Source organism: Phascolarctos cinereus, unplaced genomic scaffold (genome assembly GCF_003287225.1).
Source record: "Phascolarctos cinereus isolate Bilbo 61053 unplaced genomic scaffold, phaCin_HiC Scaffold_1;HRSCAF=81, whole genome shotgun sequence".
Classification (NCBI taxonomy): Eukaryota; Metazoa; Chordata; class Mammalia; order Diprotodontia; family Phascolarctidae; genus Phascolarctos; species Phascolarctos cinereus.
In genome coordinates, this window is record NW_027555514.1 from 231,283,266 (window position 1) to 231,302,605 (window position 19,340).

At 39.5% G+C, this 19,340-nt stretch overlaps 1 protein-coding gene across 1 annotated transcript in view; it reads right to left on the minus strand.

Annotated features, from left to right (window-relative positions):
• The window catches only part of GRIP1 (glutamate receptor interacting protein 1), a 230,696-nt gene that overhangs the window by 17,723 nt on the left and 193,633 nt on the right, over nucleotides 1-19,340 (minus strand). Inside the window, exons 18-19 of the mRNA XM_078146166.1 lie at nucleotides 19,023-19,134; nucleotides 13,402-13,638 (exon numbers count right to left, since the gene is read on the minus strand). Of these exons, the coding sequence (XP_078002292.1) occupies nucleotides 13,402-13,638; nucleotides 19,023-19,134 (349 nt within the window). The remainder of the gene's footprint in view (nucleotides 1-13,401; nucleotides 13,639-19,022; nucleotides 19,135-19,340) is intronic.

Genomic DNA, 19,340 nt, shown 5'->3' on the forward strand with positions numbered 1-19,340 from the left:
AGGCTGCAAAGAGCTTAAAATCTAGCCAGGCACATAAAATATGGAGACATGAAAGGTAGGAAGAAGGTATAGAAGAAAAGACTGCTGAATCCAGACTCAGGAGACCTAGACGTGAATTCTAACTCTGACACTTATTAGTTCTGCAGTTTTTGGGTGCCAGAGGTCAAAACTATTTTCATAATAATACTAAGATGTCATTTTTCTTTTTTTAAGCCCTTCAATTAGCATTTTATTGTTTTTTTGTTTTGTTTTGTTTTTGGTGAGGCAATTGGGGTTAAGTGACTTGCCCAAAGTCACATAGCTAATGAGTGTTATGTGTCTGAGGCTGGATTTGAACTCAGGTCCTTCTGAATCCAGGGCCGGTACTCTATCTCACTTGCTTTTTAAAATACCTTTTTCCACTACCTGTCTGTTTAAGGCCAGATTTTCTTCATATACGTCAACCAAAACAATATACTGTAATAGATGGAAAGCAGAATCAGATCTGAGAATTCAGCTGTCTTCTATTAAGCCAGACATTAATGAACTTTGCAAAAATATGTAAAACAATGCCATTCTCACTAAATTTGTTTAAGAAAAATAGTTGTTTTTCACAAAAATACCATTAAATACAAATTTATTGTTATTTTTAAGTGAATGACTATTTAAAACTTTTTCATTTTTAATTTCTAATATGGTAAAAATGGACAGATATAGCCCACAGAAACAAAAACTCTTTGGGATCTTCAATCATTTTTAAGAATGAAAAGGGGATCCTAAGATTAAACAAATTGAGAGTTGCTACTATAATGGACGGCTTTCTCTAGACAGTCTCAACCATTTTAGACTCTGTAAGAAGGAATGAGACATCTTCCTCGGGAGTATCAAGTGTACAAAGGATGATATTACATTTGTGTTCTGTGTGTAATCGGCCCCACAGCAAAACGTAAACTCCTTGTGGACAGGAACTATTTTTTTGTATCTTCAGTACCCCACATATATGATCAATCCTCAAAATAGATGTTAAATAATAATAGCTAACATTTATATAGCACTTGAAGGTTTGCAAAGTACTTTACAAGTGTCATCTCATTTGATCCTTACAACTACCCTGGGAGGTAGGAGCTATTATTTTCACCCCCATTTTACAGATGGGGAAATTGAGGCAGACAGGAGTTAAGGGTCTTGCCTATGGTTAGTAAGTGTTTGAGGCCAGATTCGAACTCCAGTCTCATCTAGTTGCCTCAATTCAATGTTGAATTGAAACACAAACAAGTAGAGTAATTGGTACCTTAGATCTTTTCATTTCTAAATGTTGGAGACGGTTTCATAGGCTCTTCCCCTTCTGGCATCTGAAGTTTTGACAATTAGCAATGAGGGACTTTTGTTCCATGTTATGGTGCAGATATCCCTAGAAGACTCAGTCCCATATAGTGGAAAGAGCAGTGGATTTTGACTTAGAAGCAGTGAGATTGAATCACAGTTTTGTTAGTTATCATCCCTGGCCTAAGCAAGTCCAAGTGGAGGTTGGTTCTCTGCACCTCCGATTCCTCATCTGTAAAATGAGAGCAGGAGTAAATCAGGATGAGATTTAGAGCTCAAATGGACCTTGAGGTTGTGGAATCTAACTCTCTCATTTTACAGCTGAGAAAACTGAAGTAATAAGGAGTCAGAGCCTGAATTTGAACCTGGGTCTCCCCCCTCCAAATCCTTAACAATTTCTGCCATAACCTTTCAACTCTAACATCCCGTGATTCTTACATTAACTTTCTTTTATTAGATTGTAAGTTTGGCAGGGACCGTTAAGCTTTTGAGAACACAGTGCCTAGCACAGTGCTTGGTACACAGCAGGTAGAGATGCCTGGAAGGCACAGACCAAATAAAGGGAGCTGGGAACGGAAGGTTTGGAATATCAAGGAGGAGTTTTACCTGCTTCACAGGTTTTCCCAGGGTCAAGGTCTGATTCCAAGTGAAGGAGGAAAGAGGTCGGACTTTATTACTGAGGCAATCAGTCAACACTGATGAACATTCCAATAAACTGGAGGGACATTAAAATCAGTGTAGAGATGGCTGATGAATAGAGTTGTGTGTGTGGCAGGGGACAAGGTGGGGTGGTAAACTGGGGACTGATACTAGCAAAAACAATTAAACAAAAGGGGTGACTTCACCAAGCCCCGGAAATCGATGTGATTAAGAAGGAGCACAGATCCTAGAGTTGAAAGGGAGGTCACTGGGTTCACCCCCTCCCTCATTTTACAGATAAGGAAACTGAGTTTCAGACAGGTTAAGTGATTTGCCCAAGGTCAAACACCTGGTAAAAGAAGGTCTTTTGAATTAAGGGGTATGATATTCATGATTCTCCTGTTTTCTGTAGCACTTTAAGGTTTCCAAAATACTTTCCTCGTGCTTGGTGACAACTAATAATAATAATATTTATATGCCAGACACTGTGCTAAGTGCTTTTCAAAAAAATTAACTCATTTGATGCTCGCAACAACCCTGTGAGGTAGGTGCCATTATTATCCTCATTTTACAATTGAGGAAACTGAGGCAGATTAAGTGACTTGCCCGGTAAATCTCAGAATTTGAATTCAGGTCTTCTTGACTACGGGTTCAACGCTCTATCCACTGTGCCACTTAGGTTCCTGATAATGAAGTATGGTAAAGTAGGTAGAGAAACTATTCCAACCTCCATTTTACTGATGAGGAAATCGAGGCTCATAGGATAAATGATGTCCCGTTGGTGACACAACTATTATGTACTGGAGCTGAGATTTGAACTCAGGTCTTCTGACTCCCAGTCCAGTGATCTGTCCTGCCTGTGTAAATCAAAGTTGATACTGAAATGCTTTTCAAAATATTCCTACAATAAAAGAAATGAATAAAAGACCCAGGGACAATTAGGACATACTCCTTTATCTACTGACAAACAGAGAAACATGCAAATCTCACCATACTAAACAGTAAGCCCTGATGGGGGTGGGAGATGAAATGGCACAGTGTGCTCAGGGCTAGTCTAGTTAGAACTAAAACAGGAAAAGAAATGAAACTAACATTCATCTTGGAAACGGAAGCAAATTAAATGACCCGAGGACAGAGACTCCACATTGGGGATTTTTGGGAAATTGGAAAAGGGATGGCAGAAGCAATCAAAGAATTAGTAGCTGGGATCACATGTTTCTGATCTGCAAAGAGAGAAAGAATCTGTGATAAGCCAGAGTGAAAACAGTTTTAAAAAACCCCACAAAGGCCAGCAGATGCCAAGGCCTCAAATAATGTACATTTATCGTCCACTTTTCTCTAACTAGGAACATAGGAAATCCCACAATCCTTGATGAAATGCCTGGCACATAGTAAGTACTTAATAAATGTTTGCTGATTAATTGTTTCCTCAAATAAAGAGAGTGGCCTATGATAAAATCAGTTAAGAAGTGGGACAATCAGTTTTCTACCTCGTCTATTCCATGACTCATACCTGAACTTCACCTTCTTTTTTCTTTTCTTCACACCTTCTTTTTCCTTTTTAATGGAGAAAGAAAGGCAAGATTTATACAGGAGTCTTAGTGATTCGTTACTATCTTTATTTTATAGAGCTAGTGTCGGAAGCTGGATTTGAAACTCAGGTCTTCCTAACTCTAGGTCCAGTACTCTATCCACTGCCCTGCCTAATGGCCTCAATTTGATGTTCAATTTCACTGAAACATATAATGGTGGAGTAGTTGGCACCTTAGGTCTTTTCATTTTCAAGTCTAAGACTTTTGGGACACCTTGTATGTTATTGGTAAGGGAAGAACAAGAGATACTACAGCTGATCCGTGCTGTATTCACTCTTACGTCCTCCCATGGGTAGGGTGCAGCACAGCTTAAGGGACAGAGAATCAGCCTCAGAGTGGAGAAGACCTGGGTTTGAGTCTCCTCTGACACATGATGTTTTTTCCAACCCTTGAAAGTCATTCTCAGTACCTCCTCCCGCCGCCAACAACTATTACTGCAAGTTGGAGGAAGGCTGCAGATCTATATTGGCAGGAGGAACTTCTTCATTGGGAGTTTTCCATTACATTAATGAAAGGACAGATGCAGACCCCTGCCCCTCCCAAAAAAGAAAAAACCAAGAACTCCCCCATGGGATGGAGCTCAGTACCTTGCACAGAAATGGCACTCTCATATATGTTGAAGAAATTTGTTGTTACACTCGTTTCAGTCACGTCCAACTCTGTGACCCTCATTTAGAGTATTCTTGGCCAAGATACTGGAGGGGGCTGCCTTCTCTAGCTCATTTTACAAATGAGGAAATGGAGGCAAAAGGGTTAAGTGACTTGCCCAGAGTCACACAGCTAGTCAGTGACTGAGGCCAGATTTGAAGTCAAGGAGGAGAGTCTTCCTGACTTCAGACTTATCCACTGCAGCACCTAGTAGCCGCCATCGAAAGAATTAGTGAATGGAGATAGAGGTGGGGATGTTAGGTTAGAGGGGAAGAGAATGGAAAGGAGTGAACATAGAACATGCTAATGACAGTGGACAAGAGGACAATGGGTGAGGGGAGGGTGGAGAATCACAGAATTGGGAAGGGACCTGCTAGGGCACCTACTTCAATTCCTGGAGTACCTCTATACTCCCTCTGACAAGCAGCCATCCAGCCTCAATGTGAAAGGGAGGCAGCTGATTCCACTTAAGTGGAATTCTGATTGTTAGGAAGCTTTTCCTTATATGAAGCTGAAAGCTGCCTCTCTATGTTCTAGCCACTGCCTTTAGTTCTGTCCTCTGGGGGCTAACAGAACTAGTGTAATCCCTCTTCTGCACAACGTCTTCTTTAGATGGTGGGAGATAAATCACCTTCCCCACCTAAACCCCTTTATCCCATTCTTTTCTGCAAAATAAAACATCCCTAGTTCTTTCAGCCAGTGATCCTTGAGTGGCATGGTTATGATGAGTCACTCCACCATCCCTAATTATCCTGTAGTCTGTCAATGTTCTGAATATGTGGATGCAGAAATGAATGTACTAATGTAGATGTGGCCTTCTTGGGGCAGGACTATCATCTTAATTCTGGATACTACACTTCTAGAAATAACACCGAAGATCACATGAGCTTTAGTGGCTGCCATGTCATATTCCAGACTGACCGTGAAGCTGCAGTCCACTAATGGCCAGTTACCTTTTATATGAGTTAATATCAAGCAACATTTTCCACATCTTAAATTTATGCAGTTGATTTGTTTTGAACCCAGGTTTTAGACTTTATACTTATCCCTATTTGAATGAATATTAGTAGATACGGCCCATTTTTCTAATCCAGAGGTCAGTACCATAAGGTCAGAAGGGCTGCTTTTGTAGCAATGTTAGCTAAAAATGGTTTTTATACTTTTAAACACAATAAAAATATTTTTGAGAAATGTAAAAACCATTCTTTGCCCACATGCCCATTTGATCCAGGGGCTACAATAGTTTGCTAATATAACCCACTGGGATCTATTTGGATCCTGATTCTACGTCTCCCATATTTATTTCATCTATCATGTACCTTCTACTCCATTTGGGCTCCAATCCAAGTCATTGATAAAAAAGGTTGAAAAGAATAGGACAAAGAATGGATCTCTGAGGGTCCTCCAGGTAATTAGTCAAAAAGCATTTATTAAGCACTTACTGTGTGTCAGGCACTATTTGAAAAGCTAAGGATAAAAGACCTCCTTCTACGTTGACAATGAGTATGAGCTGGGTACACTCCTCAGTGGGAGAGAGTAGTTCTAACATACCATCAGATGCCATGTCAAGGGATCAACCTGAAATTGCTTTTACGGTGGTGGGAATGCATCCTGTTGAATCACCCCCTCTCAAGAGTTCTTCCTTCTGACCAATGGCACAGATCTTCAGACTTGGCTGGAGTGAGGAATACAGTGTGATGCTAGAATGGAGCAAAGTTATTTTGCCCCCACAGATGAACTCCATGACCACAACCGTACAGGTGTAGTAATCTAATCAACTGCATTAACCATTCTTCACTTAGAATGTACCCACTGTGTGTAAGAGCCACTGACAAAACGTTAGCAGGTTGTTACCAATAGTGTTCAAGAAACTATATTAAAAAATTAAATATGGCTCCACAGCTTTGGTAGAAATCCCGAGCTGGAGAAACCCTGGGCTTCCTCATGAAGATCAATGAATGAATTCTAACAGCAAAAACTCTCCACTGTTAGATGCACACATCTAGCAACGTGGCAGAAGCAAAGTTATCCTCTTCGCATTGAAAATTGTCTTCACTAATAACCTTGCCTCAGGAAAGGTTAATTTACAATGAATGCCTTGCTTTCATTCTTGCTTTCATTCACTTCTAGTTGTAGCTTTCAATGTTTTAACTACAGATATCTGGGTGAATTATGCAGAGAAAAAGTTTTTTTTAAAAAGATGCTGTGCACAGATTCAAGAACTTGGCATATTATTAGATGTGTCTTCTGGGATGTCCTCAATTAATCAGTCCATCTGAGCTGTGACAAAAATGCTCAGGATCATCACCAGCTTTTTAGGTTTGTATTTTTTTTCTGGGGTCAAATACAAAGAAAACTGAGGTGGTCCAGGAAATGTATTCATTTCCATCATGAGAGGTGTGAGGAATGAATAAAACAGAACAAGTCACTGAATTACAGTCAGTCTGAACATCTCCCGTTGAAGGTATGGTGTAGCCTCCCAAATCACCCATTTTGCTCTCTAGATGTTCCAAACAGATCAACAATCACGCCTAACTTTGTTGCTAAGTGGCCATGAATATTTCCAGGGAGAAGCATCATGGTACAGTGGTTAGAGAGCCAGCCTCAAAACCAGGAAGACCTGGGTTCAAGTACCACTTCAAACATACTGGCTGCGTGACTCTCGGTGCTCTATGCACCTAAGACTTCAGGTTGCAAGGAAGATGCCAGCCTGCATTAGTGGAAGGAGTTTCCTATACCAACGAAAGTACAGGTCCAGTCCCTCCTCCTGTCCTACTGAAGCCACCATGTCTTAGACCTCCATCTTAAACACCCTGCATGTTACACTTAGTTATCCTCATTTTTGTTGAAAGCCTTTCAAAGATGAATAGGAAGGAGATTTTTCATTCTGCTGGGATAGGAAGAATCTTTTCACAAAAAGAATCCCATCACTTAGCTTTAGAACAGATATCAACTTGCTATTTGGTTGTTTTTTTGTTATTGTTTTTTTAATCTGTGGAGGGAGGAAATGATATGGGAGACAAGATGGACACCATTCCCTCGGGACAGAGCTGAGGGCACGGGTGAGGAGGACAGAGTTCTGCTGCACCTTCTGGCTTGTGCAGAACACTGTTTGTTTTTGCATTCTGTTTTCTGTTTGCATGCCTTTGTCATGTAGCCACCGGGGACACCTACTGAAGTCCCAAGGAGGGCTTTCCAATCACTGCAATGGAACATTTTGATGTCCAATGCAGACCTAATCTGGGAGTCCAAACAGAATAGTCATTCAAGGGGGAATTATTTTCAAGACCTTTAAGCTTAAGATCCACCAAAAAAAGAAACACATTAACCCAGTGGCCTAGACCTCTAAAGCTTAAACCTAGACTTTGTGAAGCAAGCATCTCCAAAAGACTCTCCCCCTCCCTGACTAGTAATAAAAACTCTAGGTAATGAATCCTACCGAGAGTGCGAGTCAGGCAAAGGCTGCCTCTTTGCTGGTACTTACTGGCTATTCTTAACCTAATCCTCAATAAACTGAATAACTAATCTCCAGCCTATTAAGAGGACTACAGTAGAAAAGGGTCTTGACTTTCAGTTCCTAGGAAAAGAAAAAAGTGGGATTGTTACTGATTGTACTAAATTTAAGTACCCAGCCTCCCAACCCTAATAAAAGCATTATCTGTGGAGAGAATGGTCTCTAAGGCAAAGGATTCTTAACCTAAGATCTATGAATTTGTAACCCTATGTATTTTATTTTGTGCATTTAAAAGTATTATTCTGAGAAGGGCTTCGTAGGTTTCAGACTGCCAAAGGGGTTCATGAAACACAAAAAGTTAACGCACCCCTGTTCTAAGCAATGGACATTGGACGTGTAATTTCACAGATATGGGGAACTCCCAGGTGAGGAAATTCTCTCTACCAAGGTTCAATCCTTTGATGCCTTAGTCCTTTCCTAGGCCAACCACCCTGCATTAATTACACTCACCTCCCTTCTCCATCTTGACCCCTTGGTGAACCAGTTCATCTCTACACTTTGCTCTTCTCTTGAATATTTTGCCCCCTTATTGTATTGCTGATCATGCCCTACCAAGACATAGCTGCAGCACTATCTGCTGCTTTTGCTCTTGAATGAAACTGGAGAAAATCAGGGCCCACTGCAAATATATGTTACATAACTCAACTGGGTTCTCACTCTGGCAAAGCAATCCTTTTACATCTCCCTATTCACTATCGCACTTACCTAGTGACTCTTCCAAAATTTTTATCCATCTTCAAAACTCCTATGGTTCCTCCTCCCCCCAAATCCTCTCAGCTGATAATCTTGCCTCATATATTACTAAAAAAAATGAAGGTTAATTGTGAAGAGTTCTCTCTTTTTCCCTCCTCCTTATCACCCAGATGCCATCTGCCATTATCTCCTCCTTCACCCATCTTATATGGAAAGGTGGCCCTTCTTACCAAGGCAAACATCTCTACATGCACAAATGACTCCATTCCATCTCATCTGCTGGGATTGCCCCCTCCGTCCTTCCTACTGTCTCACTTATCTTCAATCTCTTCTTGTCTTCAGGCTGCTTCAAATGTCCTAGAAACATCCCCAAATCTCCATCCTCAACCCTTATGATCAGTCTATTCTCCACTAGCTATCATTCCACAACTTTCCTCCTGATTGGGGCTTAATTCCTTGAGAAGGTCATCTGCAACACTTTGCTTTCATTCTCTTTTCAACTCTACAGTCTGGCTTTTGACTCATTGTTAACTTTCATTTGAAAAAGAATTTTTTTAAAAGAATCATTAACTGCTGTCTTTAGTTATGAATCATCTCAAGTGTCAAATCTAATGGGCTTTTCTCAGTCCTCATCCTCTTGACCTCTCTGTAGCCTCTGACACTGTCAATCACCCTCTTTTCCTTAAAACCTTCTTCTTCCTAGGTTTCAGTGATACTACTGCAAACAATACCACAGTAGTTCTCCTCCTATCTGTCTGAATGGTCCTTCTTAGTCTCCTTTGCTGGATCTTCATCCAGGTCACTAATGATGATCATGGGTATCCCTCAGAACTCTGTCTGGGACCCTCTCCTCTTCTCCTTCTATTGCACTTGGTGATGCCATCCACTGTCATCATTTCATTTATCTTTCCTATGCTGACGATTCTCAGACCTGTTTATCTAGCCCTAACCTGTCTCCTGACCTCCAGACTTGCATCTCCAACTACCTATTAGATATTGCAAGCAAAGTGTAGAGATGCACTGATTCACCAATGGGTCAAGATGGAGAAGGAAGTTGAGTGTGTAGGGTGGCTGGCCTAGGAAAGGACTAAGGGATCAAAGGATTAACCTTGGTAGAGAGAATTTCCTCACCTGGGAGTTCCCTATATCCATGAAATTACAGGGCTAAGCCCATTGCTTAGAACAGGCGTCCATTTACTTTTTTTGTCTCATGAACCCCTTTGGCAGTCTGAAACCTATGAACCTCTTCTCAGAATAATATTTTTAAATGCACAAAATAAAATATATAGGGCTACAAATTCACAGATTCCAGGCTAAGAATTCTTTGCCTTAGAGGGAATGGACAATTCTTCTCCTTAGACATCTTAAACTCAGCATGTCCAAAACTGAACCAATCATCTTTCTTCTCAAACCTCCCCTACTTCTGAACTTCTGTTGCTGTCAAAGATATAGCCATTTTCTCAGCCACCAAGAGCTACAATCTAGATGGTATCCTCTACTCCTCACTCTTTCATCTTCTGTATCCAATCATTTGCATGTCATTTCCACCTTTGTATATACCCCCTTTTCTTCTCGGACACTGCTGCCATTCTAGTGTAGGTCCTTATCACCTCATACCTGGACTATTGCAATAATCTGCTAGTTGGTCTCCCACTCCAGTCTATTCTCCACTCATCTATTCAATTAATCTTTCTAAAACGCAGACTTGCCCATTTCTTACCCCTCATTCCCATTCAGTGAACTCCTGTAGCTCCCTATCATCTCCAGGATCAAATATAAAATCTTCTCAAAACTTCAGGGTCCCCTCATACCTTTACAATCTCTGTACACTTTACCTAGCCCATTTACTCTGTAGGTCAATGACACTGGTCTCCCTGCTGTCCCTTACACAAGGCAATCCATCTTTTGACTGGGTGTCTTCATGTGCCTGGAATTTTCTCCCTCCTCATTTTCATATCTTGGCTTCCTTCAAATTCCAGCTGAAATCTCCTCTTCTGTGAGAAGCCTTTCCCCATTCCCCTTATGCTAGTGCCTTCTATTATTATCTCCAATCCATCCTGTATATATTTTGTTTGTACATTGTTGTTTTCATGTTGTTTCCCCAGTTAGCTTGCAGGCTCCTTGAGAAGAGATTTGCATCCCTGGTGCTTAGCATAATACCTAGTATATAGTAGGTGCTTAACAAATGCTTATTGACTAACCAGTGCAGATTGACATCTTCTCTGAAACTTATATTTTTAGAGAGTTGCTGAGAGTGCAGAGAAGTTAAAGACTTACCAAGGGTCACACAACTAGTATGTGTTAGAAGCAGGATCTGAACCCACATTTTCTTCTGTTCCCCATCCCATGCTGGTTTCTCTACCCTCTAATACTGCACAAATTACCACAATTAGACAAAATCTTGGGTTTTCGAATAAGGAAAAGAAGAACTCAATGGAATAATAGGCCACATAACCATAGAAAAAGCTATAATTGACCCCTAGAAGACACTTCATTCTATTATCCTTAATATTTATTAATTAAAAGCACTGTACTAGTCAGCTAATGCATTGGATGAAAGGATCATGAAGGAATGAATAAATCCAGCTTGATGTAGAAGCTAGAGTGCAGAACTTGGAGTTAGGAAGACCTGGCTTCAAATCTTACCTGAAACTCCCATAATAGCTATGTGGCCATGGCAAGTTACTGAACCTCATTGAGTCTACTGTCTCAATTGTAAGATCAAGATAATACCTGAAGTACTGACCTCCACTGGGTTATTGTGAAGCTGAAATGAGATAATGCATATAAAGGATTTTGTGAACTTTTAAGGACTATATATCAGTTATTATTAACTTGTAGCACAATATTGACTTTATTTCAATTCTATCTAAATAAGGATAGGTTGGTAAAGACAGATTGTATGCTTGTGATTGCTTGATTTGTCACAAGGTGATGATATGGAAATGATATTTATCTTTTTTCTCCATCATGAAACAGATACTTTGGTGTCCTATGGATTTTTTTTGACAAACCTCACCAAGATATTTTATATACTTGCACCACTACATGTAAGTCCTTCCTTTTTTAATGCAGTTCATTAATTCATTTTCCTTCATATACTACTGTAAAAAGAGAGGATTTTGGTGCTTTGATATTTTAGCTGCCTTCATGTCTGTGCTCATGTAAGACTGTCTCTGTGCATTGACCATATTCCCATGACATAGAGTACTGAGTCTGGAGTCAGGAAGACCTGAGATCAAATGCTGCCTCAGACACTTACTAGCTGTGTGACTCTCCATTAAATGCTTAATCTCTCTCAGTCTCAGTTCCTTGTAAAATGGGGTAATAATAACACCCACTTCCCAAGATTGTCGTTGTCCGTTTTCAAAGAGAACCAAAATGACAATACTAAAAAAAAAAAAAACTCAAGCCTTTTCAAACTTTGAATTTAACATGGAGAAAGATCTCAGAGAATTATCAAGTCCAAACTCCTCATATTAAAGAAACTGTGCAGACAAGGTGGCTTGACCTGAGCTAGCTAAATCCAGTATTCTTTACATTATACCTCTTATATTGGGTCTGTAGGTTCTTCCTGATTTATTCCACTTAAGCTGGCTTCCGCAAAAGGGAAGGAGCAGAGAACATAGGTCTAGACTCTATCACCAATAAGGTCTTAAAGCAATGTTGTTCACTGCTCTCCTTCTGTTATTACAGTAAAAGGGCAGGTAATGGTCTCCTCAGTGGATTTGAAGTGGTCAAGCAGTATTCCACAGCATCATCAAACAGATCTAGAATGGCGTTCAATACAAACACAGCTTAAGAGTTTTCCTCCTCACTCTTCATTTTCAAGAGAGTTTCATTTCCCCCAAGACTGTGTTACCTATTTGTGATTCTCTTAGTAAAACATACAACATTCCCTTAACCCTAGACCCAGGAACCAAATGAGCCAGTAATCATATTGAGCTTAAGCATTCTTCTGTTTCCAGCCTGCCTTTCTAAGCTCACTCCCCATTAATCCCCATCACACTCTTCACATTCCAGCCAAACTGTGTCAGTGGCCATACTCCATACATGAAATTCCAAATCCTATCTCTGCACAAAGAGGATGTAGCAAAGGCTGTGTCCCATGACCTGAACGTGCTCCTTCCTCACCTCCATCTTTTAGAATCTCAAGCTTCCTTCAAGGCTCAGCTCATGTGATCTGTTTTACATGAAACCTTTCCTGATACCCCCCAGTTGTTAAAATTGTCTTCTCAAATTATCATGTATGTGTGTGTATACATCAACACACATATGTAAAATATACACACACATATATGTGTAGGAATACACATACACATGTCTGTTCATGTATATATGTGCACACATATACACAACCATATATGAAATGTACGTGTGTGTGTGTGTGTGTTTACATCCCAACTGACTGTAAGCTCCTTGACAGCAAGGGTTATTTGTCCCAGTACAGTGTCTTGCATAAAGCTGTACTTGTTGTATTGTTTAGAAGATTATCAAAATTCTCAAAGCATGGAAGTCATAAACTTCAGTGAGTGACCTAATGGATTTAGGCAATTTTATTATAGAATTAGGATGACAGGATCAGAGATTTCAAGCTGGAAGGAACCTTAGAAACCATCTAATCCAAGGTCTTCATTTTACAGATGAAGAAATCAGGGCCCAGAGAAGTGAAGTGATTTGCCCAGGGTTACAAAGGCAGTGAAAGGCACAGGAACTGACCCCAAGTTTTCTTATTGCAAAGCCACTGTTCTTTCCCTTGTGCCATTTCATGAAAGCTGGTTATCATTTTTTAAGTTGAAAAGACCAAAAGGTCACCTTTGATAAAGAACATAGTCTTTGAGGATTTACTTTCAAGCCCAGGTTTTAGAATTAGATTATAGGGACTACAGCATTTTCATGCCTGCCTCAACAAAAGCACACTGTTGGGGAAACACACTGAATTTGGTCCTTGAATGCCAACTTACAATAAATTACAAGACTAAGAATTTTTCTTTCTTTCTTTTTTTTTTTTACCTTGTGCAGTTCCACAGGAGTTGGGGACATGATCTCCTTGATCTCTTGCTTGATTTTTCTCGGGGGCATAGACTTCCTACCCATATCGACGGGCAGGGTGTTGCTTCGCGTCGCCTGGCTGTAGTGGCTCCGGGACGTGCTCCGTTCTTGGAAGCTGGCCTGGCGTCCCAATTGACCACGTGATGGAGTGGAGGCCTCATGATTCAAGCTCAGCGTGCTCCCCAGCATGATTGTTGCCTGTTGCATTGACAGTTTTAAGGAGGGAGGGGAAAATTACACCCTTGAACTGATGAAGAGGTTTTATTACTAATTCATAATCTCCTTTACCCCAATCAAAATACAGTCACTTCAGTGCACAGCCAAAGGCTAGAGAATGGATGTATGAGCGCTCTAGGTATGGTCTGTAAAACTTCAGGAAACTGGTTTGTAAGTGATGTTCCTAATGCCCAATGAAAATGTCAGTCAAAGTCCTTGCATTGTTAGGTGTGAATACACTTAGGGCAGTTTGGAAACTGGAACTGCGCAATGCTCTAAGCATTTGTTTCCTGCAGACTCTGACATTTAAGAAAGCCACATTTAGGATGCAGCAGGAGAATCTTTCTGTGGAATTGAAACTAACAGAAAGAATTCACACAGGCAGCTTCTAGTGAATTAATTTCGAGTAAAAGACTAAGGACTTCTCATTCAGAAATGTCCTTTGCCCTTCATTCATGTTGCCCCCAGAAATAAGTCGCCAATTCCACAGAACCTGGTTCATGCTACAAAGAGAAAAAAGACTCTGCTCTCATGTTTACCTGTGTTACCCCCACCTCCAAAAGGCTGCTAATGGTTAAATTTTGTTATATTGGCAAAAAAAAAAAGAATACCAGGCTTTTTTTTTTTTTTAGGATGGTGGATGCTTCCCAACTACTTTGTGGTTCTCTGTGGAGAACCAGGATTAAGAGAGGTGCAAGAAAAATCATGCATTTGGACTCAAGGGTATAAATTGAGACATTTTTTGGACATGGCCAATGTGGGAATTTGTTTCACCTGACTACACACATACATGTTGATAACAGGAGTTTTGTTTTTCTTGTTTTCTCAATTAGCAGGTGGAAAGGAAGGGAAAGAGAAACAGATTTTCATTTGAAAAAAAAAGTTAATTATAAAAGAAAAGAATCATCATCTGTCATCTCTGCTGTGCTCACCACTTTGCTAAATGTCTGCGAGATGGGAACTGAGAACTACCAAAACATCAGAAAGATTGCTCAGTGCTATGTACACAACATAATATATGAGAAATGATAAGCTTATTTCTCATACAACATGAGTGATGCCAGAAGATTAATTGCATTAATTAACTAACTATAGCTGGGTTCCAGAAATGGGCCACCAGCAGAATTCAACATTAGGTTTGGGTCTGTCATTGTCATAGGATGGTAAAAATCCTGCAAATTTTTTTTTTCTAAAATTAGAACCATGATACTCTTTCCTCTCTTAATGTGAAGATACTTTAAAGACAAACCAGGGCACGTAGCATTTGGTAGTGAAAATATATCCTTCATGGTACATGGTGTCTGGTTGCTTAATGAGAACCATATTAAACTAGTAACTAAAAAAGGAACAATGCAGAGGGGCCATGTCATCATATCAGAAGAGAACTCTAACGTAGCTTCCACCAGAGATTTTAAACTCTGCGGCAAAAGAGAAATTCATCAGATCCTTCAATTATTATAGATGTTGAGTCACTTTAAGTTGGGAAGCAAAAAATATAGCAGAGTTCCTTTTGTGTCACCATGGAAAAGTCATATACAGGCACAATTTAATTGATAACCAGCTTGAATAAAAATAACGGTGCATGGAAAAATCCTGACCTTTATCAGTAATCTTAGTGATTACTTGGAAAGTACACATGTACTACGTATGGCCAAGTTGTAACGCATCCATGGGTAGATTATGCATGTTATCTGAGCTAAATCTTGTTTTTAAATTTATCAACAGTTGGCAAATGACTTTCTTTGTTGATATAGGGCACTCATTTTTGTCTGGCCTCAATTTTTCTTTGTTGAAGGGAGAAAAGGATGACGTAAGCATTTATATAGCATTGACTATGTGCCAGGTACTGTGTTAAGTATTCTTTAAAATTTTTAAATAAATATTACTGGACTTGATCCTCACAATATGACTGTGAGGTGAGTGCTATTATTATTCTCTTTTTATAGTTGAAGAATCCGAGACAAACTAGAGAGTGACTTGCCCAGGGTCACATAGTTTTTAATTTAAACATGGGTCTTTACAACTCCAGGTCCAGAGCTCTACCTACTGTGCCACCAGCTACTTCTATATGTTGATATATCAATCTACTAAGATCACCCCAATCCATCAACTTTAGCTCTTGCTTTGCTGATGTCTCTGCTCCCTATTCACTTTTCTGATAGCTAGTGGGAAGCCCTGAAAAATCCAAATACTTAATCACTTTATCTGTTCCAGGGTATGTTTGAGGGATGGTACTTTTAGAGACCAAGTAAAAGGTTTGTGGGAAGAAAATTAGAAGGGAGAGACAATGTCTGGCAACTGAGGAAGTTCCCATTCCTGTCTCCACACTTTGATATTGTTTAAAGTGAATTATAAGAACATGAGAAGTATATATATGCAAAGATAAGAATAAAAGTAACAAACTATCACTGATGGCAATAGTACCTTTGTTTCTGTCCAGCTACAATAGTGAGGCTATGCCCTTGTTATATCATCACTCAATATTGCTAAATAAATAGACATATCTCTCTAGGTAACAATCTCTCCAGTGTTGATGGAGTTTACTCTCTGATGTTTGCTAAAGTTTTGCTTTGCACAAAGTACATCATATCTCACATGCACAGTGGTGTTTATTTTTCTGAGAGAGGCCATTAAATAGAAAAGAATTCTGGGCCGGGAGTTAAGAGATAAGGGGTTTTGGTGCTCACCCTTCTGACTGTGTAACCTTGGCTAAGTCACAATCTCTCTGGGTATTAATTTCCTCACCTATTACATAAGGGAGGGGATTGAGATAATCTCTAAATTAGTTTCCAGAAGCTTAAGTTCAACAAAATGACAGAATTCAGACTTTTCTTGTAGGTTATGTGAAAGTATATGCAGAGATTAAAAAGGAACAGACTGATAGCAATGTTGTTAATTAGCTTCTAGTTTATACTTCTTTTGCCAATTTGCTAGTCATTTGGTGGAACTAAGGTTTCCTGCTGTCATAGCTATCATAAATGATTATTAAAGGATATATATTAAGTTAAATATATAGTCAATATGAATTATATAATACATTAATGATTAATGAATTTATACTAAACATATTAAACATAGAAATTAAAGAATACATTATACATTAAAGAATATATTAAATATTAATATATTAAAGAATAATTTGAATTAACTTCTTTAAAAACTTTAAAACACCATATAAATGCCAGTTATTATCATTAATAATAATTACTGTGCATACATGAAGGTATGTGTATGAATTTCACAAGTGGGATACTAGTTCTGTCAGTGTTGTTCACATGAATATTTTAATCAAAGCACTAGGTCATGCATTTATTTTTACCCTTGCTTATAAAAGTATAAACAGGACCTAAATTTATGACCTAAATCTAACTAGTCTTTGTTGTTGTGAACTTTATCCTCTGTTCAATCTATATTCAGTATTTAGTATAGTGCTTGGCACATAGTGGGAGCCTAATAGATATTTATTAATTCACTATTATATGTTGGGTATGTGGGTGAACCTGTTATTTACTGGTGTGGAGAATTCTCAGTGTGGAAACTTTCCCTACTAATTAATCACACCTTTGTAATTTACTGTTTTTTGAGGATGGCCCAGGGCACTAAGAATTTACTGGTCTTAGATCACACAACTATTAAGGGTCAAAAGGAGGACATGAAAGTGAGATCCTTCTGATTCCACAGCTACTATGGACATATCATATTACCTCTCTATTCATCTAACTAATTTAATTTCTTTATTTCCATTTCCAAGGGACCCAGTTGGTTGAAGCAGTATCAAAGCAACTTGGTTCCTCTTGAAGTACCCTTTCATGAGGGAACAGTAACTCTATGTGGAAATAAGCTTCCACGGCAGTAACAGCTTCTACAGACTGGAAATGGGTATACCAGAGGAGGGTCTATTACTCTTTGTAGTTTTATATAAGACCAGAAAGCATCCCAGAGAAAAATGGAAAGGTCATCTGAACCAAAGCATTCCTATAAAAGACAATGTCAAGGCTGGTTTTTGAGGGTAACAAAAAGAGATGCGTTTGTATTGCATCTGCAATTTGGGCTCTTTTCAACAATCAATTTAAATATGGAAAAGGCGGTGAATGTTCCTATGAACCAATTGTTAGATAGTTACTAGTTCTGCCACGTGTGAAATTTGAAAATCCCAAGGAGGGGAGACTCTTCTAATCTCAATTTGCTTGAATTTCAGAGTTGTCATCCACTTCCCTTTCCTTGAACTGGGCTCTGAACAACAGAAACTGAGACATTAGCCTGTGAGATCATGCCATATGAAACTACAGAATTTATAAATAAAAAACTCATAATTGCTCTCGACAACCCTACTTGCAAATACATACAATCTTAGAATCACACCAAAGGTCCATCCATGCAAGAGAGAAGCAACGTGATACAGGGGCACAAGATCACTTTAGCACTGAAGGAGGTTTCTCCCCCAATAGGCCATTCACATTCCTTACGATTACGAGGGACTCCAAGTGACGTCAGAATGAAAATGACATCCTGCCACTTTTTGCAGCCCCCCACAAAATTTAAAAGAACATAAAAGGAATAGTCTAGGACTTCTCACTCCAAAGTGTGAATGCTGCTGGAATATTAATTGCTTTGATTAAAGAAACTCTCTGGGAAGGTACTAGTAAAAGATGGATTCAATTATTACACACCATCTCACTCCCCCTCAAATTTACACTAAATAAAGCAAGCGAAGAATCAGGATTTGCAATTAACAGCAAGGCATTGTGTGATTATTTTGGCTGCTTAAAAAAAAAATGTCAGCTGTGCTCATTCACCAGCTGGCACATTACCTATTTTAAGGACAAAAAGCAAGCAAAAATTTCCTCTTATGTTCCTCTTAATGATCGAATTAGTTTCTATACCAGATACAAATGCTATCATGCCAAGGAACCCTTCTAAACCAGCTTAACAGAATGGAATGCGCAGCAGCTGTGAAACCTGGTTTGGATTTTTGTTTTTTGTTTTTCTTTTTTGTTAGCAATCTGGTGGGAAATGCTGCATGTGCAGTTGGGATTAGCAGGGCAGGATGGCAGAAGCTACAAGTCAGGAAGCCTTGAGGGTGGAAATGGGAGAATAAATCATTTCAGCAGCATTTAAAAAAAAATCAAATTGCTTTCTGGAGGGCAGAGGGCAGGGAAGGCAGCTTCACAAGCAAAAAATATTAACATAAAGGGTAGGTACCAAGAGAGTCATGTTTCTCAAACACAGACGCCTGTCCGCTTTCTCCTGTGGAGAGGGGTTAAAGCTTTTAAATGTGCTGGAGTGAAAAATGCAAACTGATAAAGGTAAGAAGAACCAAAAAATGAAAGTTGGCTGGAATCAGGGATGGGCGGGGTCGGTGCTACCTCGAGCTCTCTCAGGATTCCTGACTGTCCACAGGTTTCTAAGTCCTCCAGTGCCTGAGACCAGAAATTCTCTTCCTGTTCCCCATCGGCATTGTTGTGAGTCCCTGGAAGACTGTGAACACATAGAAGGATTTAGGTTAGACTCAGCCATCAAAGGTGGTGATGTGTTTGTCCCTGAATCAAGATTTTTACCCCTTGTTCGACACACACGTCATTTGTGACAGCAGAGGAATTAGGGTGGAAAGGTGGGTAAAGGGACCAGAAATAATTGAGAAATTCTCAGTGATATGTGAGCTCTGTGTGTGTGTGTGTGTGTGT